This window comes from Molothrus ater, chromosome 10 (assembly GCF_012460135.2).
Source record: "Molothrus ater isolate BHLD 08-10-18 breed brown headed cowbird chromosome 10, BPBGC_Mater_1.1, whole genome shotgun sequence".
NCBI classification, from domain to species: Eukaryota; Metazoa; Chordata; class Aves; order Passeriformes; family Icteridae; genus Molothrus; species Molothrus ater.
The window spans coordinates 16575749-16602063 of record NC_050487.2 but is presented as its reverse complement, the minus strand read 5'-3'; the positions used below and the strand labels follow the sequence as shown (position 1 = coordinate 16602063).

Genomic DNA, 26315 nt, shown 5'->3' with positions numbered 1-26315 from the left:
CGACTATCAGTACCCAAAGCACCCATATTGTCTTAAGAGCTAAGGACATGTAAAAAGCAAGTTAATGCCCTCTCAAGTAAAACATTAGGTCCACCACTTCCTTGTTGCTCAAAACCTCCTTAAATTCCCTAGTTTTGAAATACCTCTTGACCCTTGAAGCTAATTTGCTGGTTTACCATGTACCCTGCTCAACTGTGCCATAACACCATCAGGAAAAGAAAACACACACAACAGTTTGTCCTCGAGCTGCTGAGGATCCAAATTGAAATCCCACTGCTCCATTCAGGACCCAAGTTACCACTTCCACCTCCCACAGTTTGGCCATGCTGGGCCCTGACACTGAGGGATGGAGATGTGCAGAGACAAAGTAAGTGAAGGAAGTCACAGAGGGGTGGAGATTGGCAATGTGAAGGTTGAAACATGCACTCCCACCTCAGTCTACCCATCCTCACCCACAGACTGTGGAATAAAGTACCTCATTACCCCTACTGCAATTCCACAGCACAGGGTGAAATCAAATGACACAAGGAAGTTGCATTTAAGCCATTGGTAGCAACTGCATTTTTTGTGCTTGAGCAACTCTAACAAGCTGGGGAATACTTGCTCCATCCCTGCAACACCCCCTTCCAGACACCAGCTTTTACAGTCCCTGATCCAAAACAAATTCAAAGGGACACAAGGTACACAAAATCATCCGGTGATAAGCGTCTGGTCACAGCGAAACAATTGAGCGGAAGGATTTGTCTCGTTAAACACACAAAAGGTTATCGAGAACCCACCAGTTCACACCAACTCTTCCAGCTCCAGGGAGGGACAGGATCCCACCCCAAAACAATCACCTGTACTGCCAGCCATCAGCAGACACGGCCAGGCACCTCAACCAAAGGCATCCTTCCCCTAAGGATTCAAACATTCAAACCCTCCCAGAGAGGCTTCTGCAGAACAAAGGCTACTGGCAACACAAACTTCACACCAAGTGCATGATCAAACCTGCTTCCTTGTAAAATGTTAACAGCACTCCACCAAAATAAAACTAAGCAAGTTCTCAGTTCTTAACTAATAATTTTCCTTCTAATTTGACCACACTGTAAAGTTGCCTTTAAAACCTCCCACAAGTTATTTCACTGCACCTTGCAGAGTCCTTGGAGTACAATTAAAATCTTCTACCCAAGCTCTGGGTTTGAATGGGTTTCATAATTTCTTAACAGAATATTACTTGATTTGCCTAACACAATCTATACAGCCCCAATTTATCAAACCTTCAGTCTAGGCTTGTTAAAAATAAAGCCAATACTTCAGAAACTGGTTGACAACCAGTTTCACTTCTCAGATTATTCAACTGTGTGCCTCTTGTTTTCTTCTCTCATCATGGCTTTATGAGCTGCTCCCCCCAAATTACACTGCAAATGACACTGAAGAAAGCTACGGATCTGTAATTGCAAGATGCAACTCAGACATTTAACAGCTTCAAAACTACCAAGAGTATTCAACAATGAGCCAGGATCCATGAGCCCTAGAAGCACTGAGACCTGACCTAAAGAAAAACAGAAAGCTGCTATGATGCTTTAGGGGTTAGGTGAATTATTACATAAAACAGTCTCAATATAGAAACTTTCTCACCTGTATATTTGCAGCAAGTCATATAAAATATATGGATATTGCAACTGAGGTACTGTGAAACAAACATGCTACAATCCTCTCAGCACAAAAAGTAGTCTGTCTTTGTTTAATGGGAAAACACTGAATTTTTAGTAGTGCAAGTTAGTACAGCAAATGAGCTCAAAAACTTGCAAGGTTCAGTTCATGTAATTATGCATTGTTTAGGAATTTAAACCACTATTGTTTTCTTGGAGCAGTCAAAAATTGCCACACAAACACCAGTGTACTCTTGACCTCCACAGGGAGTGGCCCATTCCCATCTGACATGCCAACAAACTGCTCGGGATGAAGTTTCCCCATCACTGGCCTAACACGCTCATCTCTCATATCAACACTGTCACGTGCATTTGTATGATTTACTACATCCTAAAGGTATCCACCTCTAATGAACATTAACTATTCCAAAGCAACCCCCAAAAGTTTAAATACCTCCTAAAGACTACAAGTATTTCCTTCTCTTTTCTTCCCCCCATAGCCAAGTGCAAATGCACCTGTTAAAATTCCACCCTGCAGTCACCAGCTGAAGTCTCATAAATAAGAGAAAATTCTTCAGGTAAGTCCTTCCACAGGTACAACATGATGAAATGAAACATTTCAACATACAGCATTTTACTTCAATTTGAGAAAAATCACAGAGTAGACTTACCAAACTTTGTCCATAAAACACTGACTTCAAAACAAACCTCTGAGCTCAGTTTTCTGCCCCAAACAAGCTTTACTGTAGACCTGCACTCACCTCTCTAATCTTGTAACACAGCAAGTTTGACTAACCTCAGCTTTAACTATAGTGTTAACACAAGCATAAATATCCTGTAATGTGTAATGCAGTATGGCATGATTTAAACATTCTTCAGCAAAAATTTAAAAAATAATCTCTGTCTATATTTGTTTTCAATTATCAATGACACATGAACAGCTCACTCATTTATTTTGTATTTATTTCTGCACAGCGAGAATATCAGAGCAACTGTGCTGGAAAAATCTGACAATTTGGGGATAGAACTTTTTTCACAGCCATGGATGAAAAACAATTAATGCTTGGGAGGGTGTATTTTTATTGTGAAGAAAAGGTTATGTATTCCAGGTAAAGAAATAAAGCAACTTCCCCTGGCATATCTTAAGGAAGAGCAGTGATTTTGCTAACACATTACTTTTCATTTCAGAGCTCAGGGAATGCAACACAGGCAGGACAATACTTACTCCAATGCTGTTCTGACTAACCCTGAAAAAAAGACTTGAAAAAATTTAAGAGGTAGCAGCAAATAATAAAGAAAATGGCAAATTTTAAATATAATGTTGATATTTTTCATCATTTGTTTTTCAGTAATGCAACACTATAATGTACAGTACATCCAGCTAGGATTCAGCTGGAAAAACATTTTACACTAGAAATGGTCAACAGAGTTGACCATAGAGCATTTCCTGGGGTGTCTTGCTAGCCAGGACATAGGAACCATGCTACACCCTTCTCACATTTGCAAAGGGGAAAAGGTTTTTTCTTTAATAGACTGAAGGGCACAGAGCTGCTCATTAGAGGCAAGTATTTTCTCTCATCCTGGTTCCTCACCTCACCCAAGGAACATGGACCAACCTGTGCAACCAGCTACTTCTATGCAAAAATTTAAGACTGAGGCACAGTGCAGGGCATGGCACTGGGGCCAGGAGGAGGGGTAGGAGGGAGCACACCCAGCCTGCTGAGAAGCAGAGGTGTTGAGGCAAGTCACGAAGACAAAAGGATCCAGATGTCAAGTATCCGAAGGAAGAGTATTTGACAAATACTTAGTGCTTTCTAAAGTAATCAATCCTGAGCCGGTAAAACCACAGTGTTTAATCAGAGGCTGATGTGCCAGTGTTGGGAACTGTATTTCCTAATACCTCAAAGCCCTGCACAAAGAGTTATGTCTATTTTGCTGTCTGTCATTTTGTACAACACCCTTCCCTCAAGCACCGGTCCTCAGAAAGCATTAGACATTGTTAGAGGAGATGAATTTAACTGCAGATTATTTTTTGATTATTTTTTCCTTTCTTTCACAAAGCACTTAACAGAAATCAGTGCTTGGGAACTGGAGCTGTGAAGCACAGTCTATCATTTATTTGTGATCATAGCAACTAATTGCTCAAAGACAAGCCTCGGGCCCCAGGACCATTCCCATGTCCCTGAAGTTGGCTGCTGCAATGATGTACCACTCATCCCAAAAAACACTGTGTTGTTAAAGTGCTTGAGTGGCTTTGCAGGTCCAGAGGGCAGACAGCTGAATAACTGACCACTGGATAATGCTGACTCCTTCAGTGGCAAAAAGACAAGGTGGGAAAAATAAACAAATCAATTCTGACATGTGGTAGTGGGTTTTTGTTAGCAAAAAGTTTGTCCAAGGTCTCAATCAGCTCATAGGAAATTCCTGTGTAGCTGGAGACACTGCCCTGACAAGGCCAGCCTTCCCCTCCCAGCTTTTCCTTTACTTGACAGCCACAGCTGCCACCACACCTAGTCTTTGGACTCTGTTATATCTCAGCACTGATAGGAGTCACCCCATGGGAAAGTAGGATAGTGGGACTGATGTCAGGTACTATGAAGAGCATTTTCCTTTTCTGCTTCAAAAATTTTGAACCTTACAGGAGCCACCCGCTCCTATGCTATTTTTTGAGTTCCTACAAAGGAATTTTAACAATGCATATCCTGCCAGGAAACGTTACCATGCATTAGTGATAAACCATTAGATAAAAAGGTAAATTAAGTTTCCAAGACACGAATCTCAGCTGATAAACATATTACATCCACAGCTTTACAATTGTGCAGAGAAGAAAAGGAATAAAGCATTTTTAGAGAAAGTTTCAGGAATAGGGGGGGACACAAGAAAGAGTAGATAAAGTAATGCCATCCTGTCAAAATACTGCTCAGACTATGCATGAAGCACAGCTATGAAATTAAACCAGATTAAATTAATGGCCATCCATTAACCTTGGGTATGTCTACATGGTACAACACAGACCTGAAGAGCAGCTCAGGCACCAGATGTCTTGCCAACACAGCAATCTCTCATGGCACCAGCTCCCTGCTCAACTGGATAAATAAACTAGAGCCAGACAAGTCATTCATTCTCCTTCAGTGGTGATGCTGCACAGCTCTGCAGTCCAGGAGGCAGCAGCTCTGCTCCCAGCCAGGTGACACAGCCAGGCACAGTCACCAGAAAGGAGCGCTGGGACATTCCCCCTGATGCTGCTCTAATATGGAGATAGTGCAAGGAAGCTGCCTGTCTAACACCAGCAAGCCAGTTGTACATTTAAGGGCCAGCTGCAAGACAAAGGCTGAAGGGAAAGGCATTGCAAAGCTTTGCAGCTGCCAGACTGCTCTGCCCAGAGCACGAGCCTAAAGGTCAGGGCAAGAAAGAGACTCTTCAAATGGGCAGAGAGCTGTTCCCAAGGCAGTCGAGCTGTGCAGGACATGGGTCCCACAGGATTGTCAGACACAGCTGGGCTATGCCCAGGTCTGTTGTTCATAGACTCTTTAGAGAGGATCTTGTCAAGGGATAAGCTCTCAGGCTCTCATCAAAGGGAGAAGAGCTACAAGTCCAAACCTAAGCCAGACCATCACAGCAGTTGTAATTACTGCAAGAGGCTACAGCTGCAAACCTGATCTTCACAGAAGGAAAAAAAAAACAACCTAGCCTGTCTGACATCAAAAGGAGTGATAAAACCTTGCAGAAATTTACTTTACTGCAAAAAAATTCAAGGAGGGCACAGAGGTGAGCAACCTAGCTACCGTCCTTGAGACTTTTACCAGAACTCCCCACGCCCTGAACAGTCATTAGGTCAGGAAGAAAGAAAAACTGCTGAAATATTCCTTCCACTTCACACAAGTCCTTTGGACTTTCCCCAGACAGCACCAACCTGGCAAACATTACACCATGAGGGATTGAAAGAGATCACAAGAGAGATGCCAGTTTCTATAGAGCTTGCCAGCAAAAGTAGCCAATGTTCATTCCAACAAACAAGCCAAAAGCAAGGAGACTGGGAAGAAAAGGACGTCCTGGCAGCTAATTAGTGAAAGCATAACAGTCAGGACTTCCAAGCACCAACAAGAACTAAGCAGGATATACAACTTTATGCAGGATTATTTTCACACAGAACAGAGAACGTGTCTGGGGAATTCTTCACCAGTCACTTTTTGCGACCAAAATACACAAGCACTAATTAGATCATGCCAAGACTTCATTTTCACACTTCCAAAGCTGCTCAATTAAAAGTATGTGTTTTGGCACCGCTCTCTGTTTCAAAACAATTTTAGACAAAGCTAAAAACAAAGAAACGCTTCAACCCCAGGAGGTGACACAGCTGAAGATGGATGAATCAATAGCATACTGGAAACCTAAAAGGCTCATAAGCAACACAGACAGACCCACTTTCATGAAGCAGATATTGCCTGATATGACAGAACACAGAAAAATAAACCAACAATGAGAAAGAAATAAAAATATTGAGAAAGTAAGGAAATTGCTTTTTTCAGCAAAGTTGGTAGATCAGCTCTGCCTTGCAGTATTTTCTTAGATCATTCCCAACATTTTTAAAGAGCCTCCAGGTAGTTAAGGCTGGGGCAAAAACTGGAAAGTGCAGGTAGATCCAGGGACCTTCAAAAACCCACACCAGATGTCTTACCAGCGAGCACATGCTGGGGAATGTCGTCATGTCCACAGCTACTGAAGCTGTGAGGAATTTGTGGGAAAAGATAATCAGGAGGAATTTTAATTTCTCTTTCAGTGTTCTGAGTGGTACTTTTTAAATATGAAACTTGATTCAAAGTATCAGTTGCAATTCTTCAATATACTACAGAAACAGAGACTGGCACAGCTGGTTCCAGGACATTGATTTGTATATTGAAGGATAATCCCAAATAGCAAGCAAGAAAGACTTCCTGTGTTAGCAGTGTTAAGAAAACTGCTATTAATGCACATAAATCACTGACCACCTTGCACTGCATGATAGTGCACCAAGACTAGACTTATTCCCAGTTCTTGTGATGTGCACAGCAGTTGGGACATAAGCTTCAGAAATCTGAGGAGAAGGGATCCCCCTCAAAGCAAGTAACATCACAAAGCCAGGCCAGGAGAAATTGGGAGGCCAGGAGATCTCCTCAACCTGGCTGCACTTCGCCTCATCTGGAGGAAGACACAGGAACAGTGTCTGGGAGAAGGCAAAACTGTTCCAGCTCTCTGAAGGAGCAGCATGCTGACTCAAAAACCTACCTATTTGACTGCAGATACCTTTATCTTAGATGGTTACAAATTACCAACAACAAATCTAATGCATCCCATCCCTGATGACAAATATCCTTCTTATCTCTGAGAAACACGTGGTTATAAATGAGGTTCCACATCCTTCCCCAAAGAACCTGTTGTAGAAAAATCCCTGTCACTCCTCTAGCAGCTGCAATTCTTCATTTACATAAATCACCCCTATTTTAGATTCCTTGTCCCTCTGATTTATGGCCTTAAGAAAAATAAACATGAGTTAAGGAAACAAGGGAAAAGAGTTAATGAGCCAAGCTCAGTAGTTTTGACCACATGTAAATACTGCAGCCAACTGCTGTTTCTCTGACAGCCAATAACAAGAGCAAACATGCAAATAGATATGTAGAAGTTTTCCTATTCTTCAGAAGTTAGGGATACAGTCCAAAACCACATCACCTCAGGACTTAAAGGTCATCAGGCTTTTAGTGTCACAGCAGTTCTTCATTTCACCAGCTATCAAGCTAAATTAGGAATATAGTCTCCTTAAAAAAAACAGAGTATGACATTCACTGTACCAAGTTTAGGCCAGATGAAACTTTTAGTATCAGTACAGTTGATTAAAATTTATTCCTAATTATGCAGATCAGAAAGAAACCCAGACTACAGAAAATCTGGATAGTATCTCAAGAAAGCATTTATAAAAAGTGAGTTTAATGCACATGACTTTCTAAAAACCAATCCCATCACAACAACAGGTATCCTGACTCTTATAAGGTGCAGGCTCCAAATACTCATGTGATATCACCAAATAAGTCTCCAAACTGGCAAAAAACAAACAGTTCTAAGAAATACTAATTCCACAGGAACCAAGAACTTAGAAAAGTCCAAAATGATAGTGGTTATATAAGAGATTGGATTAAGAATAATCTACTGTGATGTGTGCATATTTACAGAAGACTTGGAAGAACAAAGTTTAAAACAATCACTTGAAGAAAAGTTAGTTGTTAAAGGAAACAATTTGCTGTACTAGATTATATTTATGTGACCAAGAAAAAAGTAGTGAGCAGGAGCAGACACCAGGTATTAAATGCTGGCTTGACTCCTCTTCTAAAGTAAGATCAGATGCTCCAAGAGCATTTCCCTCAGTGCAAGATGAAGCTCTTTGAGCAACACACACTGAAATTTAGCAGTATCTCACACAGCCTAAACTCGCTCCCATCTGCTATTATTACATTGGGGATGTAACAACTGACCACATGTCATGAATGATTATTTAATGTTTAATTGTTCACCTAAGAGAAACGGTTTTATCTTATTCTGTGCCTGTGCAGCCAAACCACAGCTGCAATGTGACTCTGTCTGCACTGGAAGGACAGGATGCAGACAGTCAGTAAAAATAAGTTTGTCTTCCTACCTAACCAAACAATTTGCCTTTTAATATCACTCTTACTCAGAACAGAATGAGGAAGAATAAAAAGAATATTAGACTCTTCAAAAAGTTTGTCTTCCTACCTAACCAAACAATTTGCCTTTTAATATCATTCTTACTCTGAACAGAATGAGGAAGAATAAAAAGAATATTAGACTCTTCAAAAACTCTGCACTGTACCTTTCTTGTGATTTTATTATTCAGAATCCTGGGTTTGGCTTTATCATCAGAGAGACAGAGGCAGGAAAGGCCCTTCTCAGGAAGGCAAGGTTGCTTGCAACATCCAAAAGGCTGGTGTTTCTGCCTCCTTGTTTTGCACATGCAGGGGGAACAAGGGCTGAATGCAGCACTGGGTCATGGCAATCTCACAGAATCCAGATCATTGCAGTAATTATATCATTATGCACCATAAAGAGCATGCCAGTGCTTGCTATTAAAACTGGCTGTGTTAAGATGTCAGTTGATTCACTTCAAGTGATATTTGATTAACAAAATGTCATAACGACATCTGTGAGAAAGCAAATGCAATGCCACATATGTCTCAGTGAGCAGCGCCTCCTATTCTCTCAGCTTTTCTGCCACCAATCTACTGCATTGCTACTCCAAACCAGTGAGTTTGCAGCTCAGCAAAGCCTGGGAAGAGCCATGCCAGCTCACAGAGAAGGCCCAGCAGTGTGGAACAACATGTGGCCGTCCAAAGAACGGCACAATTAGAAAGTTAGCATGTAATGAAGCTTTTCCAGATTCCACCAATTTGTGGTTTGGGGATTTGCCAAGATGAGGAAGGATATGCACACACTTGTGTGTGACCATCAACTTACAGCCCTCACTGTAAAGCCTACAGCAAAACAAATTAAAAAACCAAAACAACTGCCCTTCCTCCCTTACAGCATCCATCAACCTTTCAGATTTGCTAGAGCTCTGCTTTTCTGGACATCTTCCTAGCTGGCTTCTTAGACTTCCCACTTTACTCCTGAATATCATGAATTACACTTGAATGTTTTTAGTGTGCCAGAACACTTACTATTTCAATAATGACTTCTCCAGAACTTTTTTTTATTATTATGAATGTAATGTTTCCAAACAACATTCTTGATTGTTAGACTCAAATAGCCTTGCTGTGATAACCCTCTAAGAACCTTATCTCCTCCTGAGTTACTGTTATCCTTACATTAGCTGCAAGATTTTGAGAAGAAACTGAGTCTCAGAAGAATTTGATTGAAATGAATTATTATTCAGCAGGGCAAATCCAAAGCTAGCATCTCCTCTGGACAACTAATGCTTCATAGGTTTTCACCAACAGTGGGAGGCAGTGACTTGCCAGGATACGTAGCTCTGTTCAAACTATACGTGTTGATATTTGTGATGACTGCTTAAATCAAATTGTTCCTTCTTCACATTTGTTTGCAATTATGCCAATAGCAGTCACAGCTGGGAAAAGTGAATTGTACTTTATGTCTTCTGTACAGAAAGTGTTTAAATATTTATCTGTGATGTATGGCTCAGAAGAGGCAGCTTGAAGATCTCCTGCCGCACTGCATTGCATCTGACAGCTCAGTGTTGAACAGAACATGTGCTTTCATGAGCTATGAAGCATTACTATTTCTATCACTGTTGGACACTTTGTGACTAAAATGTTGGACCCATTATCCTATTACCCAGCAACACACACTGTACATAATGAACAGATCTATATCCTTGGCCTTAGAGACCTTCCATCAAAATCAAAGGAATAGGAAATTGTGCAAAGAAGTAGTGCAAGCTAATAAGGAAATTATTCATAAAACAACAACAACAGGGGCACTGATTTGCACTAATTTCTGAGAAACTGCAGGTTAATCAGGAATTATTTTATCTGCATATATAGTAAATTTATGCAAAGCTGGAGACCTCACTGGCATATTGTAGCAACCAACAGGGAGTTAGACCCCAAAATACTTTTTTGTAAGTTTTGGGCATCACCAAGTCCTTGTCTGGGTACTATTTTCAGACTAAGACTAAAATTTCAGCTGTAGCGTGCAATACATGAGACGGTTGTCATGAAAAACATTCCACGTTATAAACTACTACTCTAAAAGCACCAGGGATTGGGCCAGGAATCCAAGCCCCAAGTGATATCAAATGACTTATTATGCTATTTCCTTCCACAAAAGAAATTACATCTTGCAAGAAAAACCAAAACAGATACCTGAAATTAAACAAATTCTGTCTGGCAATTAAGCAGGCGGCAAAAGAGCAAAAAGAGGCTGTAAGGAAAAACAGGTTAGGTTTATCCTCTATACTGACACACTGCTTCCCTCCTTAATGAGCCTACAAAATATTGCTGTAATCATAGTATCAACATTTTCTTTGACTTCAGTAATTATACACTGTATAATTGAAGCTTCTGAAATTGATGTATGCACAACTCCATAAAATATACTAAGAACCCAGGGATGGAAGTTAAAGCAGTAAAAATCAGTCAAGAAATAAAGCACCATTTTTCTTCTTTATCAGAGTAATTAACAAGGATTGAGGTAAATCCTGTCACTGGCTACCTTTTATTGTGATGTTCTTCCAGGAGATAAAGGCACAGACTCAGGGAAACCCTACAGCTTGAAGTCAGGAGACAGTCTTGCAAACTGCAACGATAGTCTGACTTCATTCGCTAAGAGTAGGTTAAGTACCTAGAAAAACAGCCTAAGTCAAATACCTTACTTTGCAAAAGCTAAATATTTGAAAGTTACCATAGCACCTCAATATTCCCAAGACGTAACACAAGAGGACAGGAGAGGAACTTCTGAAAGGCGGCCTCCAAATGCGGTCACCGCAACGCAGACCGCTCAAGCCTGGCAGGAAGCTGATGGCCACCTCCTTCAGGAGAGCAAGATAACAAGTTTCAGGGACAAAAAGTCTCTCCTTCAAGTCTGTGGTGCCACGCTGAAATTGTTGGCTCTTGATCAGAACTAATAGTACGCAGTGAATTATGAACTGACAAACTGATCATTGCTGAACAGTGCGCAGCTCTCCCAGCGGATGTGTGAACAAACAGAGCTTTAAGAGCAGACAGAAAAAGCACAGGGAGGACCACAGTAGCTCATCCAAGCAATTGATGCACATGCTGGGAAGGACACAATGTTGAGAAATTCAAGCCTGATAAATTTCCCACCACTGAGCCAAGAAGTAGAAGGCTGGACAGCAAAATATTGCTGTCTCTCTCAAGAAGATGTTACATAAAGTATAACCACACATGCAGAGCATTTCACCATCTCCTTACATTTCACTGTGGCATTTATACCTGTGTGTAGGGTATCACCATTACAGCTCAGTGGGACACAGTATGTCCCTGAAGAAAACGCTCTCCAGCTGGTGTCTCTTCCCTCACAGGCATTTCACCTGCAATGAACAACTCACCAGGGACAGGGCAGCTCCTAATTTTCTCAGCAATTCAAGCAAACACACAGGTTTTCTGCCCAAAATCCAGAGCTTGTTACCAGTCACAGGTTTTCCCTTTTCCTCCCATTTACACATAAAAATTGAACTGAGGTGCCAGCTAAGTCCTGCCTTTACTGGAACACAGCAATACACTGTAACTGCAGGAGAAGGTGCATGAAACCACCTGCACTAGCAACGGGAAGATCTTCCCTCAGAGCATCCAGAGGACATCCAGGGTGCTGGAAAACCAGAAGGCACAGACTGAACACACTGCTGAAACAACAGCCTTATCTTGTGCAAGAAACTGGTATGGCAGCAAAAAAAACAGCTCAGTTCTCAGTGGAACACTGGGTAATGTGTTGGGAATAGAGAACCATAAAAATAATCAGCACACACATCTCAATCCTAACAAACCAATATGTACAGAGCCTGTAAAGCCTCCTCTGAGACCATCAGTTATACCATATATCTGATTTACATTTTTCAGAGAAACAACTGAAGCTCTTCAGCTTGTTCCAAAGGCCCAACGGGAAGGAGAAAACCCTCAATACACCAAAGTGGCAGCTTTGCAGCAGCATGAGACTAAACAAATGGAAAAAACTAAAATAGGTTGTGACAGTTTATCATTAATCAGTATGAATTATTTGGAAGAAGGCAGTATCTTTCAGTGCAATTTAGTGGCACCTTTCCCAAAGAACTAATACAAACATGAGTACATAGCAAGAGATTTGGGGAGCAGGGGAAAAGGAATGTCATCGCTGATTGAGTTGTTGATAGCAAGAAACAAAAAATGAGACTACACAGGACAGCACCTGTGTGGCTGAAAAACATGACTGGCATGTTCCAGCTACTTCATTTGGCAAGGGTAAATTCACCACAGAAGAATCATAATCATATTACAAAACACTCAAGTCTTGAATAGCTCCCTTGCAGTCAAATACCACTTCTCTAACAGTTCTATTTATTCATACATTTTGCCAGAACAGGGATAACATTCTGAGTGCTTCCTCTTATATTCATAAAAGATCATTGCTGTTGAACATATGAAGGTATGAGAATAGAAGAGAGAGGGAGAGGCATTATCTTTGTTTAGAAACAGATATAAATAGAAAACTGCAGACAAAGCTTCCAGCTCAGGCAATCTCTATCAAGCCTACGAAGAAGCCCTGTGCTGGCAGGTCCTGGCAAAGGATCCAAGCATCCAAACTATTCTGTTTTTCCATCTATATAAAATGGTTTAATAAAAAAGATAACTTGCCTATATGGAATTGGTGACTAAAACACATAGTTATCAACACAGTTTTAGTGAACTCTGACCTGAGGCCTTGAATAGCTATCGAAGAAATTTTGCTTTGATCCTCAAAATGTTCTCAGAGATTACTGAGATGGCAGCAGACCTCTTTCTTTTATTTGTATATGGATATACCTGTAATACCTTAGAACCCACTTATGATTGCCTTTTGTATTAGGTTTAGTTTTGTAGTTATGTGTGTCAATAAATACTCAGGTCATTCACTCATTTTATGCATACTTAAAAGGAAGAGACAAATTCTAATATGTCTCAAACCATCATTTCAATTGTTATTAGATTTAACAGTACAGGTAGAAGGTTCAGCAAATGACCAGACTGGGCAAGAAATCTTGCATTTGCAAGTCTAAAATCACATAGCTTCAAACAAAGACAGGCAGAGAAGGTAGCTACACTGAGTAAAAGCACCAGGCCAAAGTAGTTCAGACCACCCCCCATTCTGTTGGAAACATCCTTACAATTACTTTTGTCCAAAAGATCTATGACAGTCTTTAAACTCTTAAGAAGAGTGCAAAAACTATGTTTGGAAAACAATTTGTGGTGATTCTGTCATGCTTACATGTAAAAACCCATGTTAAAATTGCTAACTGTAGCTTCATCTCCCAGCAACTAGAGAAAAGGAACAAAAACTGCCCTTGCATAGTAGTGTTTAAAGATAAACCTGCAAACAAGATAAAATTATCCAGATATTTGAAAGGACAACGTTTGATTAGGGAATGAATTTTGCCATTGGGGGAAAAAAAAATTCCAGACAGTGATCTTACTGAAATCCTCAGACAGGAAAATGAAAGCAATTGTCCCACATTTGTATTTGTATTGCTCCAGTCATTTCACACATGCTTCATTCATATTAAGAAGGGTATTACCACAAAACCTGGAGCTGTGACAAGATAAACTTTTCATGGACTGAGGACCCAAAAATTAGAGAGGATTAATTATAACTAAAGCTTTGTGAACAACACTTGTCAAATACATAAGCAATTGCAAACACCTACACAGTGCTATCCAAAACACCACAGCATGAAGACAGCCAAATAGATACCAAAAGTCACCTCTGACAAATGTGCTTGGAATCAGTCTCAGACTTTCTATACAGTGATAATGAAGGCCATTCCATGCAAAGAATGAGGTGTCAACGCCTCAGGTATCACTTCTTCCAAACATTGTAATGGATAAACTCTTTTAATCAACAGCAGCATAAACTCAATTTAGCTAATGTGATTTGTAGGAAATTCTCTGTTCTCTGTCTCAGGCCCTACAAGTTTAGTCATGAAAATTGCAATAAACTCTTTCTCTCAAAAATATACTGCAAAAATATACTGAACTGACCTTCCACTGATCTCTGGGAAGCAGCTTCACCACCACGATGTCACCGTTCAGGGCTCTGTTGCGAGCAACCACTCCGTCAATAAAGATATCGCGGCTCCCATCCTAGTCAAAGGGGAAGAAAAGTAAGTGCCAGACCAAAACATATTAAATCATGGTTGTTATGAGGTTTAAAACACTGCCATCAAGAAAGACACACACCCTGGTGAGGCAAACATCCTGCAGTTGTGCACAGGAACAAAACAGATTCACCATACGGCCTTTAACATAGAGGATCTTTTAGCAAATGAGCACCTTTGTATGGATGTGCCAGTACAGTAGTTCCACACTATTTACACAAGACAGAGCCAAGCCTTCAAGATGTGCTGTCTCAGTTCCTCTACAGTTACTCTTGGGAACAGGTGGAGAGTTTTATGCTGTCACAGCTCTTGACACATTAATTTCCCACCTCAAACATTCAAAGCCAGTGTTCAGAACAGACAAGTGTTCAGAGCTGTTTACAAGGCAGTCTCTGCAAAGTGCTCCATGCAGAGCTCCTGCTGCTCTCCTGGTGAGCTGGGAAAGCAGGGACATGCAGCTCCTGGATCAGCAGGGCACTCTGTGAAGGTGGTCTGGATTGTGGTTAGGGATGCAATCTCTTCTTTTTCAAATGAGTTAACACCATATATTCTGCATTTGGCACAATTTATGTTAGAAGGTATCCCAAATAATGACAACCATAGATGCCAACTGCAAACCAGGAGATCTTTTACTGTAACAGACATGTCAGGACACCTTCTCTGAATATTTTGGGTTAGCATCCTTGCACAAGAGCCTCTACTAATTGCACACACCATGATTATCCACTCCAGACATGTTTGGCATTCGGTTACTCTAGATTTAGTTTGGGAGATTTTCTTCATGGGGTGAACAAAGTTTCCTGAAGATGCCAACACAAAGATTTTAGTTTTTAAAGGATTGCCAGTTTTGTCGGGTTTTTTTTCTTTTGATAATTATTGACCACGCTCCTGCTGCTTTCATTTCTGCTTTCCCATAATTCAGTATACAAAAAATTCCATGTGTCCGTTTACAGTGCAATGAATGTGTCAAACAAAGTGAGCATTCAGTATCAATATGACCAGCTTAAATAGTTTTTCTGAAGAGAGTTATCTTTGCATGGTTTTGAGGTACAAAAAAGGAGGTTGAGTTTCTTCAGATTAGTACTTCATTGTCTTTCAAAGAAAAAACCAGCCTCACAAGATTTAAAGTCTTAATCGCAACTTCAGCTGTTTCTCAGACACTCCTGAGTTTCATATGCATGAATAAATCCAATCAGAACTACCAGCATGCTCAGTGTCCAAGAAAAACTTCTTTTATAACCTGAAAACATGAAGCCCAAATATCACATAAGTATCTTACTCTGCTTAGATACCAAAACAATAAAAGGAAGAACCCTGCCATGATGTGAAACTAAGGCCGCCCTCCAAGAGACCAAATTACTCTTAGAAAGAAAAGCAGCAGCAGCAGCTCAACAGCTGTGTGAAAGCTGCCTCCCATGACAAGATGCAGAAAAATTGCAAAGCCTCTTGGACCAACATAATTCAAATTGGAAACCGTTCTCTTCAAAAAGCCAGATTTTTTACACATGGTCTTATTCCTTATTTCTCCCCACCCTTTCCCTTCAGCTCCAACTCTTTACCCAAATCCATCATATACATAAAAATGAAATGTTCAGTCACTTTCTAAGGCAAATTCCTGATCTGGGTTAGGGGTTTTTTTTTGGTCTGTACCTGTAGCTGCTCTGTGCTGCAGGACACAGGCTAGCAATCAAAATAATTTGCTCTACACTTTTTTTCCTCTTCTCCTATGTCCATGAAAATACAAGACATTTTCTTCCACTCCCTGTAAAGGTGCCTGATGTATCACACCATCTGGTTAAGGCTTCATCTCCACACTCTGCAAGAGTCTTGTCTTTAACTGCACCCACACACTCTCTTTCCAAACAATGCATGTATATATACATATATACAAATCTATATATGTGTATGTACACCAATTTTACAGCAGTTAATTTCAACATCTGCAACAAAGCTGTAATCAGAAAATTGCCATCAGTTTTGGCTTTCCCTCCAAAAAGAAACATCTCTATATCTTGAGTTCCAGGCTCTCAACTGTTGGGTGAACTTACGCACTTCCAAGAAAATCTGTGCACTTTTTCCTCGGCACAGCTGACACTTCAGATTACTAATGCAATTAAAATGGCACTGAATGATAACAGAACACAATCACTTGCAAAGTCTCAGCTGTCCCTGGGGTGCATCTACTCTACTGGCCACAATGGCCTCAAGATTTCCCCAGCCCCCTCCAGGGAGCACAGGGCTTTTTCTCTGCAAGTATCTCCAGCAGTGCTCCCTATCCTCCTCTGACAAGAGATCTGCAGTACTTCCATCTGCTCTGAAGTGTCTCCCACAAGCACAGCACAGCTCCAGTCACTGTCACTCATGCTCAGCAGCACCATCATTCACACTGACACCTCAAACCACACCACCCTGCACAGGGAACACACGAGATGCAAGGCAGAGATTTCAATTCTTGGGGTGTGTTCTCTGGGTAGCTTCAGGAAACAAGCCCTGGGCCTTCCCCTCAACTCTCCATGCAACAACGAGATGAGCAGACAGAGCACAAGTGCAGCAAGAAACATGCAGGGACTTCTGGTGTCAGAAGGTGAACAGCTGTTGCATTGAACTCCATGAAGCCATGGCCAAGCCATAGCTGAAGTGAAAGGGGTATAATGCCCTCATCAACAGCAGAAAAGAAAGGGTGATTTTTCACAGCTGCAGCTCTTGCAGCATCTGGCAATGATGGGAAGTGCTGCAGAACACCAAGGCAAGGCTGCAACCCCTCCATTATGGTAAATCGTGTTATACAAAGGATAAGCTTCCCAAAGCATCTGTCTTAAAGGACTGTGCCTACATAAACCAGAGTCATCTTCATCCAGGTGTTGATTCTGCTGATTCTGGTATTCATCTCCACAAAGGCAGAAAAGTAGAAAGATAGTTGAGATAACCACCTCTGTTAGCCCTCCTTAATGTATGCATTCCTGCACACAGAACAGGCACAAGGCAACAGCTGGACACCAGAGGGGCGATTAGGGGTAAAGCCTCACATCCAAATAACTCATGAGAGTAGCTGAACTTCTCTTTTAACCTTGCATTTTGTAAATGCAGAGAATATATTTAAAAGCTTACACTTACCACACCTACAAGGACACCTGGCAGAGGAAGGATCAAAGTTCCTTTCACTTACACTTTTCCTTCCTGATGTACCAGAGAGCTGCTCTGTACTTCTTCCTCTAGTTAATGCTAGTGTATTCTCTGCAACCCCAACCTTTTCCCATCCCTGTAACACCAACCTTCTCTAACAAAGCTCCAAAACATTGCCCAAAATCAACAACATAAAATAAACAACACCATGAATTTCAAGGCTTTCCCAAGCCCCAAAACAATAGCACTGTCAGCAGCAGGGAGAACAACATAATCAGTGTTTCACTGTCTCAGGGCAGGCTCTGCCTTCTCATCCCCACACCAACAAAACATTTCAATATAAAACTCTCTCATTAAAGCAACACTTTGACCAAGTCAGTTCCAGATAAAAAGCTTTGGCTGTGCCAGCTGTGAGGTCACCTTCCCAACTGGAAGGCCCTGAAATTGCAAGAGTCCTTTTCTGTCAAAATAAGGAAAGAAGAGAGAAGAGGTGCAAGGCAATCCCATGTGGCAGAAGCACATCCCAAGCCAACCAAGATCCAGCCCGTGCCAAAGCGGGCACATGAAAAGGAATCACGCATATTATTTCTGGAATGACTTTTCAAATTAGCTCATGCAGCAGATCGAAAATGGAGAGCATATTTGTTTAGGGAAGATTAACTTAAATCAGTGGAAAATCTATAAAACCTCTGCAGCCATAAACCAAGGGTTTCTGATTACGCTATCTGGTGGTCCTCAAACCTGACTTCAGCTGGCCTCTGTGGGACCCTGCAGTATCCCCAACTTCAGCACAAGCAAAGCGTTTCCTTGAGGTATGAGAAAGTGGGATTTGGTTGGGAATATTTGGTACAAGAGAAAATCCGGATTGTGTTCATTTATTCCAACTCATTCACCTCTGAGTGACCTTCTGTGCACAGCATAACTCCTATCTTAATGCACCTTTACTTATGAACTTTAAAGCATTATAAAATTACACTTACTGGAGATGGAATGAAGGCTTCATGGTACTTCTTAGGATTTATTCTCAAGGGTCCCTTAAAAAAAAAGGAAAGGAGGAGAAAGATTATGCCTGAATCTTATTAATTTTATTTAACACCAGTTAAATTAGAGAGCTGTGGGTAATATATCTACAGTGAAACATGAGAGATACATCTAAATTTCCATTATACATTTCAAGTCTTGACAACTTAGCATCCAAGCAATTTCAAGCCAAAAGGCAGTTTCATGATAGGCTTAAGCTGATCTACTGCAGTCTGTCATCAAAGAGATGTTGAATCATTAGTTGTTGCTGCTACTGGGTGAACTGAGGATCCAAACTCTCCTGTTCCTTTCACACATTTTCTGCTGAGCATCCACCAGCTTCGTTAACAACTGGATAATAGAAACAATTTGGCTTGCTCTGTTTTGGAAAAGGAGAATGTTGGGTTTGCTTATTTTGGAGGATGCAAGGAAAGAGGAAAAGAAAAGCTGAGCTTGCATGGCAGCAGGTATCATTCTTATGGGGCTCTGGCTGCTTAGGCTGTTCCTGCAAACAGACAGCAGCAGTAACTGTGATAATAAAGTACATTTCCAGAAAAGAATTTAAAGGATTTTCCAAAAATAAACATTTAAAGTCTACAGGATTAAATTCTGTTTAAACATACTTAAAGGCAAACTATCTTAAATACATTTGAAAATTCCATGGTCTATCTATTTCTGCATTGTTATCTGCCAACTTAAAGGCCAAGTCACCTGCAACAAATTCATATCAACCTTCCAAAGTAAACCAACCAGTTTTGCTGCTTGCACTCATGTCCATCCAAGAGAAAGGCAGAGCCAACCAAAGCCTTATAGGCTACACATTTGCATCCCAAAAGTATCCTGGAAATTGGAATTCAGGTGACTCCAGTTCAAACTGACAGCATTTGAACCTTATGGGAATACAACTTAGGTATCTGCCTTCCAACAGGCTTCTGCTCTGGGAAGAAACTTTAGAAATTTCTCCACTTGTGTATTTGAAGTAATGTTAGCCAATTTATTATATGAACAGATTCCATCTGTTTGCACTTCTGTGTTAAGCAATCATAGGAGCATCTCACAGGAATTGCTTCTTTAAAACTTTACTGCAGCAAATAATTTTTTATGTATTCTGGGAAACACTCAGACAATAAGGAAATGGAGCTGATTACATGTGAAAGTTTTGCTGCCTTGAAGGATTCACAGATTTACAAAGATTTTCCATTGCACTTATTTGCTAAAGTTCACCAGCAAATACAGAATACCAGATTACCAGCAGCATGTATTCCATACTCTTTAGATACTATTTGAGTACTTTGCTGCACTAATTTTATGTCTCACATAACTGAACTAACAAGGACACTTGTCCCCATGGCAAGCATAACCCAGGACAACAGCATGGAAACAAAGATGACCCACTGAGAGAAACCCTGGGGTATTTTATCCTTAAGCAAAGTGAGAGCTGACTTGCTGTCATCAGTTTCTATTAGCACTGGTACCCACTGATGGAAAACTCTCAATGGTTGTCCCACACTTTATTTCCCAGAATCAGTCATCAGAAACTGCTACAGAGAAAGGAAAAAGTGGAAAGGGATTGCTGCTCTGTTTGACAATGACTCAATTCCCATATGTGGCTCTACCTACCAGCACTAAGCAGATGAAGGGATATCCTGTTTTCCTCTGCACAGTCCCCCTGAACAGTGTGGGACAGCTGTCAATCACTCGGGTGTAAATGCCAATCATGCACATGAAAAATCAGGGTTTGTGTCCATGGCCCAGAAGGTACCAGAGCAGCAATGTGACCATGGATGCCCAGCTCCAGCAAACACACAGAGGAGCCTGCTGTTACCACATTTATTGTGCAGACTGTTTATCTGCATTTTATATGCACTACCTAATTATGATCAGCATTAGAATTCTTACGTCAAGTAATACTAAAAAACTTGAGCTCTTCCTTTAAGCAAGAAACTCACAAAATTTATCTTAGAAAGCAGATGGGCCCTATTATCTGTGCCCATGAAAATCCTATTTACAATGTTGTACATTTCACGCTGTGATATCATATCTGGAACCAGTCACTCTCCCCATCTGCAATGAACAACTGTTCTCATATGTGTATTAGGGGGTGAGGATCTGGCTGCAGAGTCTCATGATGTCACACTAATGTTGTATTATTTTACAATAGCTTGCAAATAATAGCTGCTATATTTATCAGTGTTTTTCTGTCATTAGGGCTTTTGTTATGAAAGGGAAGAACAAGGTCTGCAGGAAGGTTTCTAAAACATTTTCTGATGATTCAAGGCAGCTTCACAAGCTCTTGCCAATAAAGTTTCTAACCTTACTGAACTTTCCCAGTGAGACACAAAAGGGTCACAATTTCTCAAGCTGCTTTGCTAAATGCAGGGCAGGCAGTACTCAGACAAAACTTCAAACATCCCAAACCAAGCAGTTTATAACAATTATTGTAACACATATGCCCGGGTTCATTTGTATGTACAAAACAGCAAAAAGAGGTCAGGGTTCACAAGTATCTGATTGCCACCAAGGCTTCCTTCGAAACAATAATCCATGAAAACCAGGGAAACCCCAGCTTTCACATCCACAAAATAACAGCTTTCCAAGGAAAAACACCCTTTTAACAGCAAAGCAGGCTCTGCATCTCAGTTTGCTCCACCTGACCCCAGCAGCCCTGCAGGGAGGGTCTGGGAGACGCTGGAGGCGTGGAGCAGACATGAGTTTCTGGCTGATGCTTCAGAGGATGATTGGAGTCCTTTGGGTCCATGCTCTTTCATACACAGCCTGATTTCATCTGTTGTGTATAACCATCAGCGTGCGCTCACAGGAGGACGCAGGAGTTGTTCAATCTTGTTTGCCTTCAGGCTATCCGCTGTGATTCCAACCAACCTGATACCCCTGGGCTTTGCTCCCTGCAGTCTGAAGGGCAGGGAAGAGGGAATTCTGTGTACTCATAAGCACCTGAGCTCAGATCCCTTTTCTTGCAGAAGGACACTTCCAGACACGTCACATGACAAAATGAATCCAGGAATCTGCAGGTCACACTTCTGCTACATATCAAAACATGACTTATGTCACATACAGCACCAGAAGCCATTAAGATCAATATTACTGACAGACGTCAGCACCCATAAAGATAACCTTTCACTCTTCCTGATCTAGGGCTGCCTAATCATGGCACTTGTGTCATCTGAGCAATCTTCAGGTCTGTCAGGAGTTTCTGTGGGTTGGACTTTCAGGAACACTTCATTGCACAGCTGCATTGCCAAGGTCCAAGAATCTCAGTGTTATGGTAGGCTCTTTTCTCCCTAACAGAGCTCTCAAATTCTCATCCAAATATTTCCAGGATGCTCCAGGAGACAGCCCATGTTCAGAGAGTCATGCTGCCTGGGAGTACTCCAGTTTCCTCAGGACCATCAGATTCAGACCAATAGGTTTGTCCTCCCATTCCACAGGCTCCTGTGGAGCCTTTTTGCAGGTCACCATGCTAGAACATAATACCCTCCTTTTGGGGATTAACACAACAGACACATGTTCATTCTGTCTCTTGCCATTGTAGCAAAAACCACTGAATATTCATCCATTCACTAAAGTTGCTCTCAGGATCTGACCTATCCTGGTTGAGGCTGCAGTGATGAATGGTCTTGATGAAATCATAAGGATGAATGAACTGAAGATGAGAAATACTGAGCTGGAAGGCCCATGATCTAACACTCAGCTCTGAATTATTAAATCTCACTTCTACAGGCTCCATTGTTTCCCTGAGATGTGGAACTGGATGAAAGGAAAACAGACAGAGCCTAAGAAAGCACATATGACTCTTCCAGTTACGCAGCACATGACCTGGAGTAGACACACACATTTACAAGAATTAGGGATTCTTTTGCCAGGGATCATGCAATCACAGGTCCGTGGGGACTCAGCATTTCAGTGGGATTCTCAGGTAGTAATCACAGCCTGATGTGTCTCATCTGCAGCTGCACTTGACCTCATAGGCAGTCTACACACATTGCACGTAACACTATCAGGCTGTGTTACCAAAAATGGTGTCAAAAACACCCCTGAAGATAAGGCAGAAGCTTTAGTTGATGCCATATGCTAGTGCAGCCATGAGAGAAGTCACAGCCTAAGGCTCCCACTTCCTCCCTCACCATTTGCTTCCCATTGCAGACATCTGTGATGGTCTTTAAAAATGCACTGGCCTAAGGTCCAAGTAGCCCAGCGGACCATGCTGATCATCAGCAGGGATATGATTTCCTCAAAGCTAAGAGTGCATGAGATTGGTCTTCAGGATGGAATCAGGCAGACTTTTATGTAAAATCCTCATCACATCTCCAGAGATTACGCCATGTTAATGATATACGAGAATTATTATAAAATTATAACAAAAAGTCAGACAAAAATTGAGGTGATGTCATTTGAGACTCCAGTCTATTGACGAAAGTTAAGTATCACAACTTCACCAGTACTACAACACTACTTAAATGGCAATGGACCTGTGTGTGTTTGGGTAAACAAAGCCTCAGTGTGGATGTCATGCCTTCATTGACTTCCACCTGCCTCTTTTCTCCAGCCAGTCTGATCTCACTGGGATGCCAGGTGTGTCCTGAAGAACATTACACCGTGTTGAGGACTACTATGAACATGGTGCAAGGACGTTTTCTTCTCCATCTCAGCCCCCGCCAACCTCTACGTAAATCTTCTCTATCCAGCAGATAGGACAGCAGGTCCACCCCCACATTCTTTAGAAAAGAATTGCTGCCTACTGATGGCTGCAGTTTTGCTGCTCCAAAAAGAAGCACAAACACTTTTGTGAGAAATTTCAGCAAGAGGTATCTTGCTAAGAGCATTTGTTTTTGCTTACACTGACACAGACAGAGGCTGCTCCTAGCAACTGCTGTTGTTTTGAGCATCATTTGTAAAAAGAAGTGTCTCCCCATTAATGACCATCGTGGCCAGGAGACTCTTCAACAAGAAATCTGTAATTTATCACTAGAGTGGATCAGGAATTTTACAGAACATGCAATCAAACAAAGAACTACTTCAGAGGAATGTAGGAGATTTCATCCCACTTGTAGAACACCCTGAGAAAGGGAAAATATCTTCTCTGGCATCTACAAGTGCTACATCAATTCCCTGTCATCAACTGCTGCTGATTTCCAACAACTGCCTGTGGTTTTCACACTTATCACAAGAGCATGGACAGTGTACATTTCAGGCACCTGAATTAGCTCTCCCCTTTTCAGTCCTGCTGAAACATCTTCCTTTGACGCGTAGGCTTCAAATATACTCTTCTTCCTCCCTCGAGTGGGTTTATTCAGATTCTTTCTGTCACCTGATGCTGGGACAGTAGCAAAGGATCCTCCTGCAAACAAAAATTCGTAAGTGTTACCTTGCCCACCAAACATGTCTGTGTATCTTAACAGAATCTGTATAGAAGTTTTATGTTCAAAGTTGAACTTCTGAGAACAGTTTGCCTAGAAATACTGGCACCCGACTTCAAAACATCGAAAAGCCTGGAATAATCATATTTTACAAATAATCAACAATCTTTTACAGCTCATTTTAAAGTCAATAGCATTCATCCCAGCCCATCTTTTAAAGCACAGGCTTCAAGGCAGCTTATTCCTGAAGCGTGTACACACACTGCTTTAATACCTCTGGGAGTTCCCAGTTGTCTGGGATTTATTCTGCTGTCTGAATTGTTCATTGTTTCTGTCTGCGATTCAGAGAGTTGCCTCTTCCTATTGAAGTTCTGGGGAGTTCTTGCAGATTCAGAGTTGTTTCTGGTCCTTGCAAACCCTCTTTTTTCTGCACCTGAAATCAAATACAGGTTTGAAATAACAAGGAAGGGAAGAGGAACCCCAGTGCCAGCTTGTGGTCCTGGTGAAGCTCACGGTCTCTAGTTCTTCAGTACAAGTTACAACCATGAGTCACAGCCTTTATCCAAGAGAAACAATGTCTTCATTAGTTCATTTGTAATCTGTTGGCTCTTTGGGCCTCATAACACAGCACTAACTTATTTTAGCATAAATAAAACGCTGGAAATTACGATGCTAAAGTTGGATACAACCCTTCCAAAATCCTGGGAAATTCATTAGAGCATATAAAATGTGAAATTGTTAAACTGTTTCCAAAGTCTCCACCCCATTAAGCCCCCAAGTAGTGAGAAAATACAACCTCCCTATAACTTAATTAAGCAGGTCAGGAATCAAGGAGGCAGAAAAAAATTAACAACCCACAGTAGAGTTATTAACTTTGGAGCTACCAGAGGCAGCGCGGTACACAAGGACACCAGAAAGAAGTGCCAACGATCCAAATGTCCAGCCTGCTCAGAATAGTCCACAATCATATGAAAATGTTCTGCAGAGACTCACCCCTTACTTCCCTGCCATCACCTCAGCCCCTTCCCTACAGCCAGGAGAGCAAGCAGCAGCTTCCAAAGCGTATGCCAACGCTGTTCCACGGATCAGCACATTGGAATGCAACCCAGCGCCGCGCAGCTGCCCTCTTGGCCCTCCACCTGGATACTGAACATGTCATCACAGCTTTGCCTTCCAGCCCCTCCTGGCTACGCTCCCTGGGTCCAAGCTTGTACCTGCAAGTCAGAAAATGTGCAACGCCAACTTATTTGCTACAGTGCTATCCAAGTTACAAGGCAAATTTTTTACCTATGGTATCCTTCTCAAATGAAATAGCAGATTGCTTCACAGCAGCGAGAAAAAAATGTTTTAAAGGCTGTACTTAAGCAGAGATCTTTAAAAAATATGGTGCAACAAGAGAAAACTGCTACTTTGCCCAATCACAGAGAAAAAATAATTTTCATATATATAACAAGAGGCAAATCAGCAGGAGGGAGGGATCCTCCTATTTCAGGAGGGAAGACACCCAGACAGGCAGAGGGACAACTGAAGGTGCCAGCTTAGACCAGTCTAGGAAGAGATTACATACCACAGCAGTGTCTGCAAAGGGGAAGCTGAAACAAAGGGGAGGCTTCTGTTTTCAGTCACAATAACACAACATAGTTGGGCCTTTTTCTACACAATCAAGCTTTTCACACTCTGAGGGTGCTTCCAGGGCAAAGTCTCTTTGAGGAGGCTGCAGCTGTAACATGGCAAATTTAGCACAGCAGCAAATTCAGTTTTCAGATGAGATGACTGAGGCAACGCAACCTGTATGGCTCACATAATGAGATGGAACTAAAATTAACTGATTTGCAACTGCCTAATGAACTGATTTACAAATGTCCTAAGGGTCAAGTTAAGTTTAAAAACAGACACCAAGAGTAAAAGTACAGACTAGAGAATTGGCAACACAATTTGCTCCTGGATATGTTTTCAGAGACATTTTGAAGGAATCTGACTTAAACTGCAACAGGCAGGATTTTAGGCTGCTCACAGAGAGGTCATGCAATCTGCTTCGCTGGAGGTTCTTAAAAATAGGTGAGACAGACGTCTGCCAGAGTTGGTCTAAGAAGAGTAGTTTTTTCCTTGAGGTAGTGAAATGGATTACACCAGCTCGTAAGGTCCCCTAAAGCCCTCGTTTCTATGACAGCAAGTCACAGAAAATACTACTATGAATTAAAGAGCCCAGGATAAAAAGGAGGCTAAAGCTAAATCTTAACATATAATTAAGAAGAAGCTGAAAAAAATATAAGAGAGCATAAAACTGAAATGCAGGGGGGGAAAGCAAAAAAATAT

General features: G+C 41.4%; 1 protein-coding gene across 2 annotated transcripts in view; it reads right to left on the bottom strand.

The window, feature by feature from the left end:
* Positions 1-26315, bottom strand: part of DIS3L2 (DIS3 like 3'-5' exoribonuclease 2) — a 180299-nt gene that overhangs the window by 137564 nt on the left and 16420 nt on the right. For both annotated transcript variants that reach the window (XM_036389136.2, XM_036389137.2), the window contains exons 3-6: positions 24274-24432; positions 23838-23980; positions 18585-18638; positions 14366-14467 (exon numbers count right to left, since the gene is read on the bottom strand). In XM_036389136.2, coding sequence (XP_036245029.1) covers positions 14366-14467; positions 18585-18638; positions 23838-23980; positions 24274-24432 — 458 coding nt within the window. The remainder of the gene's footprint in view (positions 1-14365; positions 14468-18584; positions 18639-23837; positions 23981-24273; positions 24433-26315) is intronic.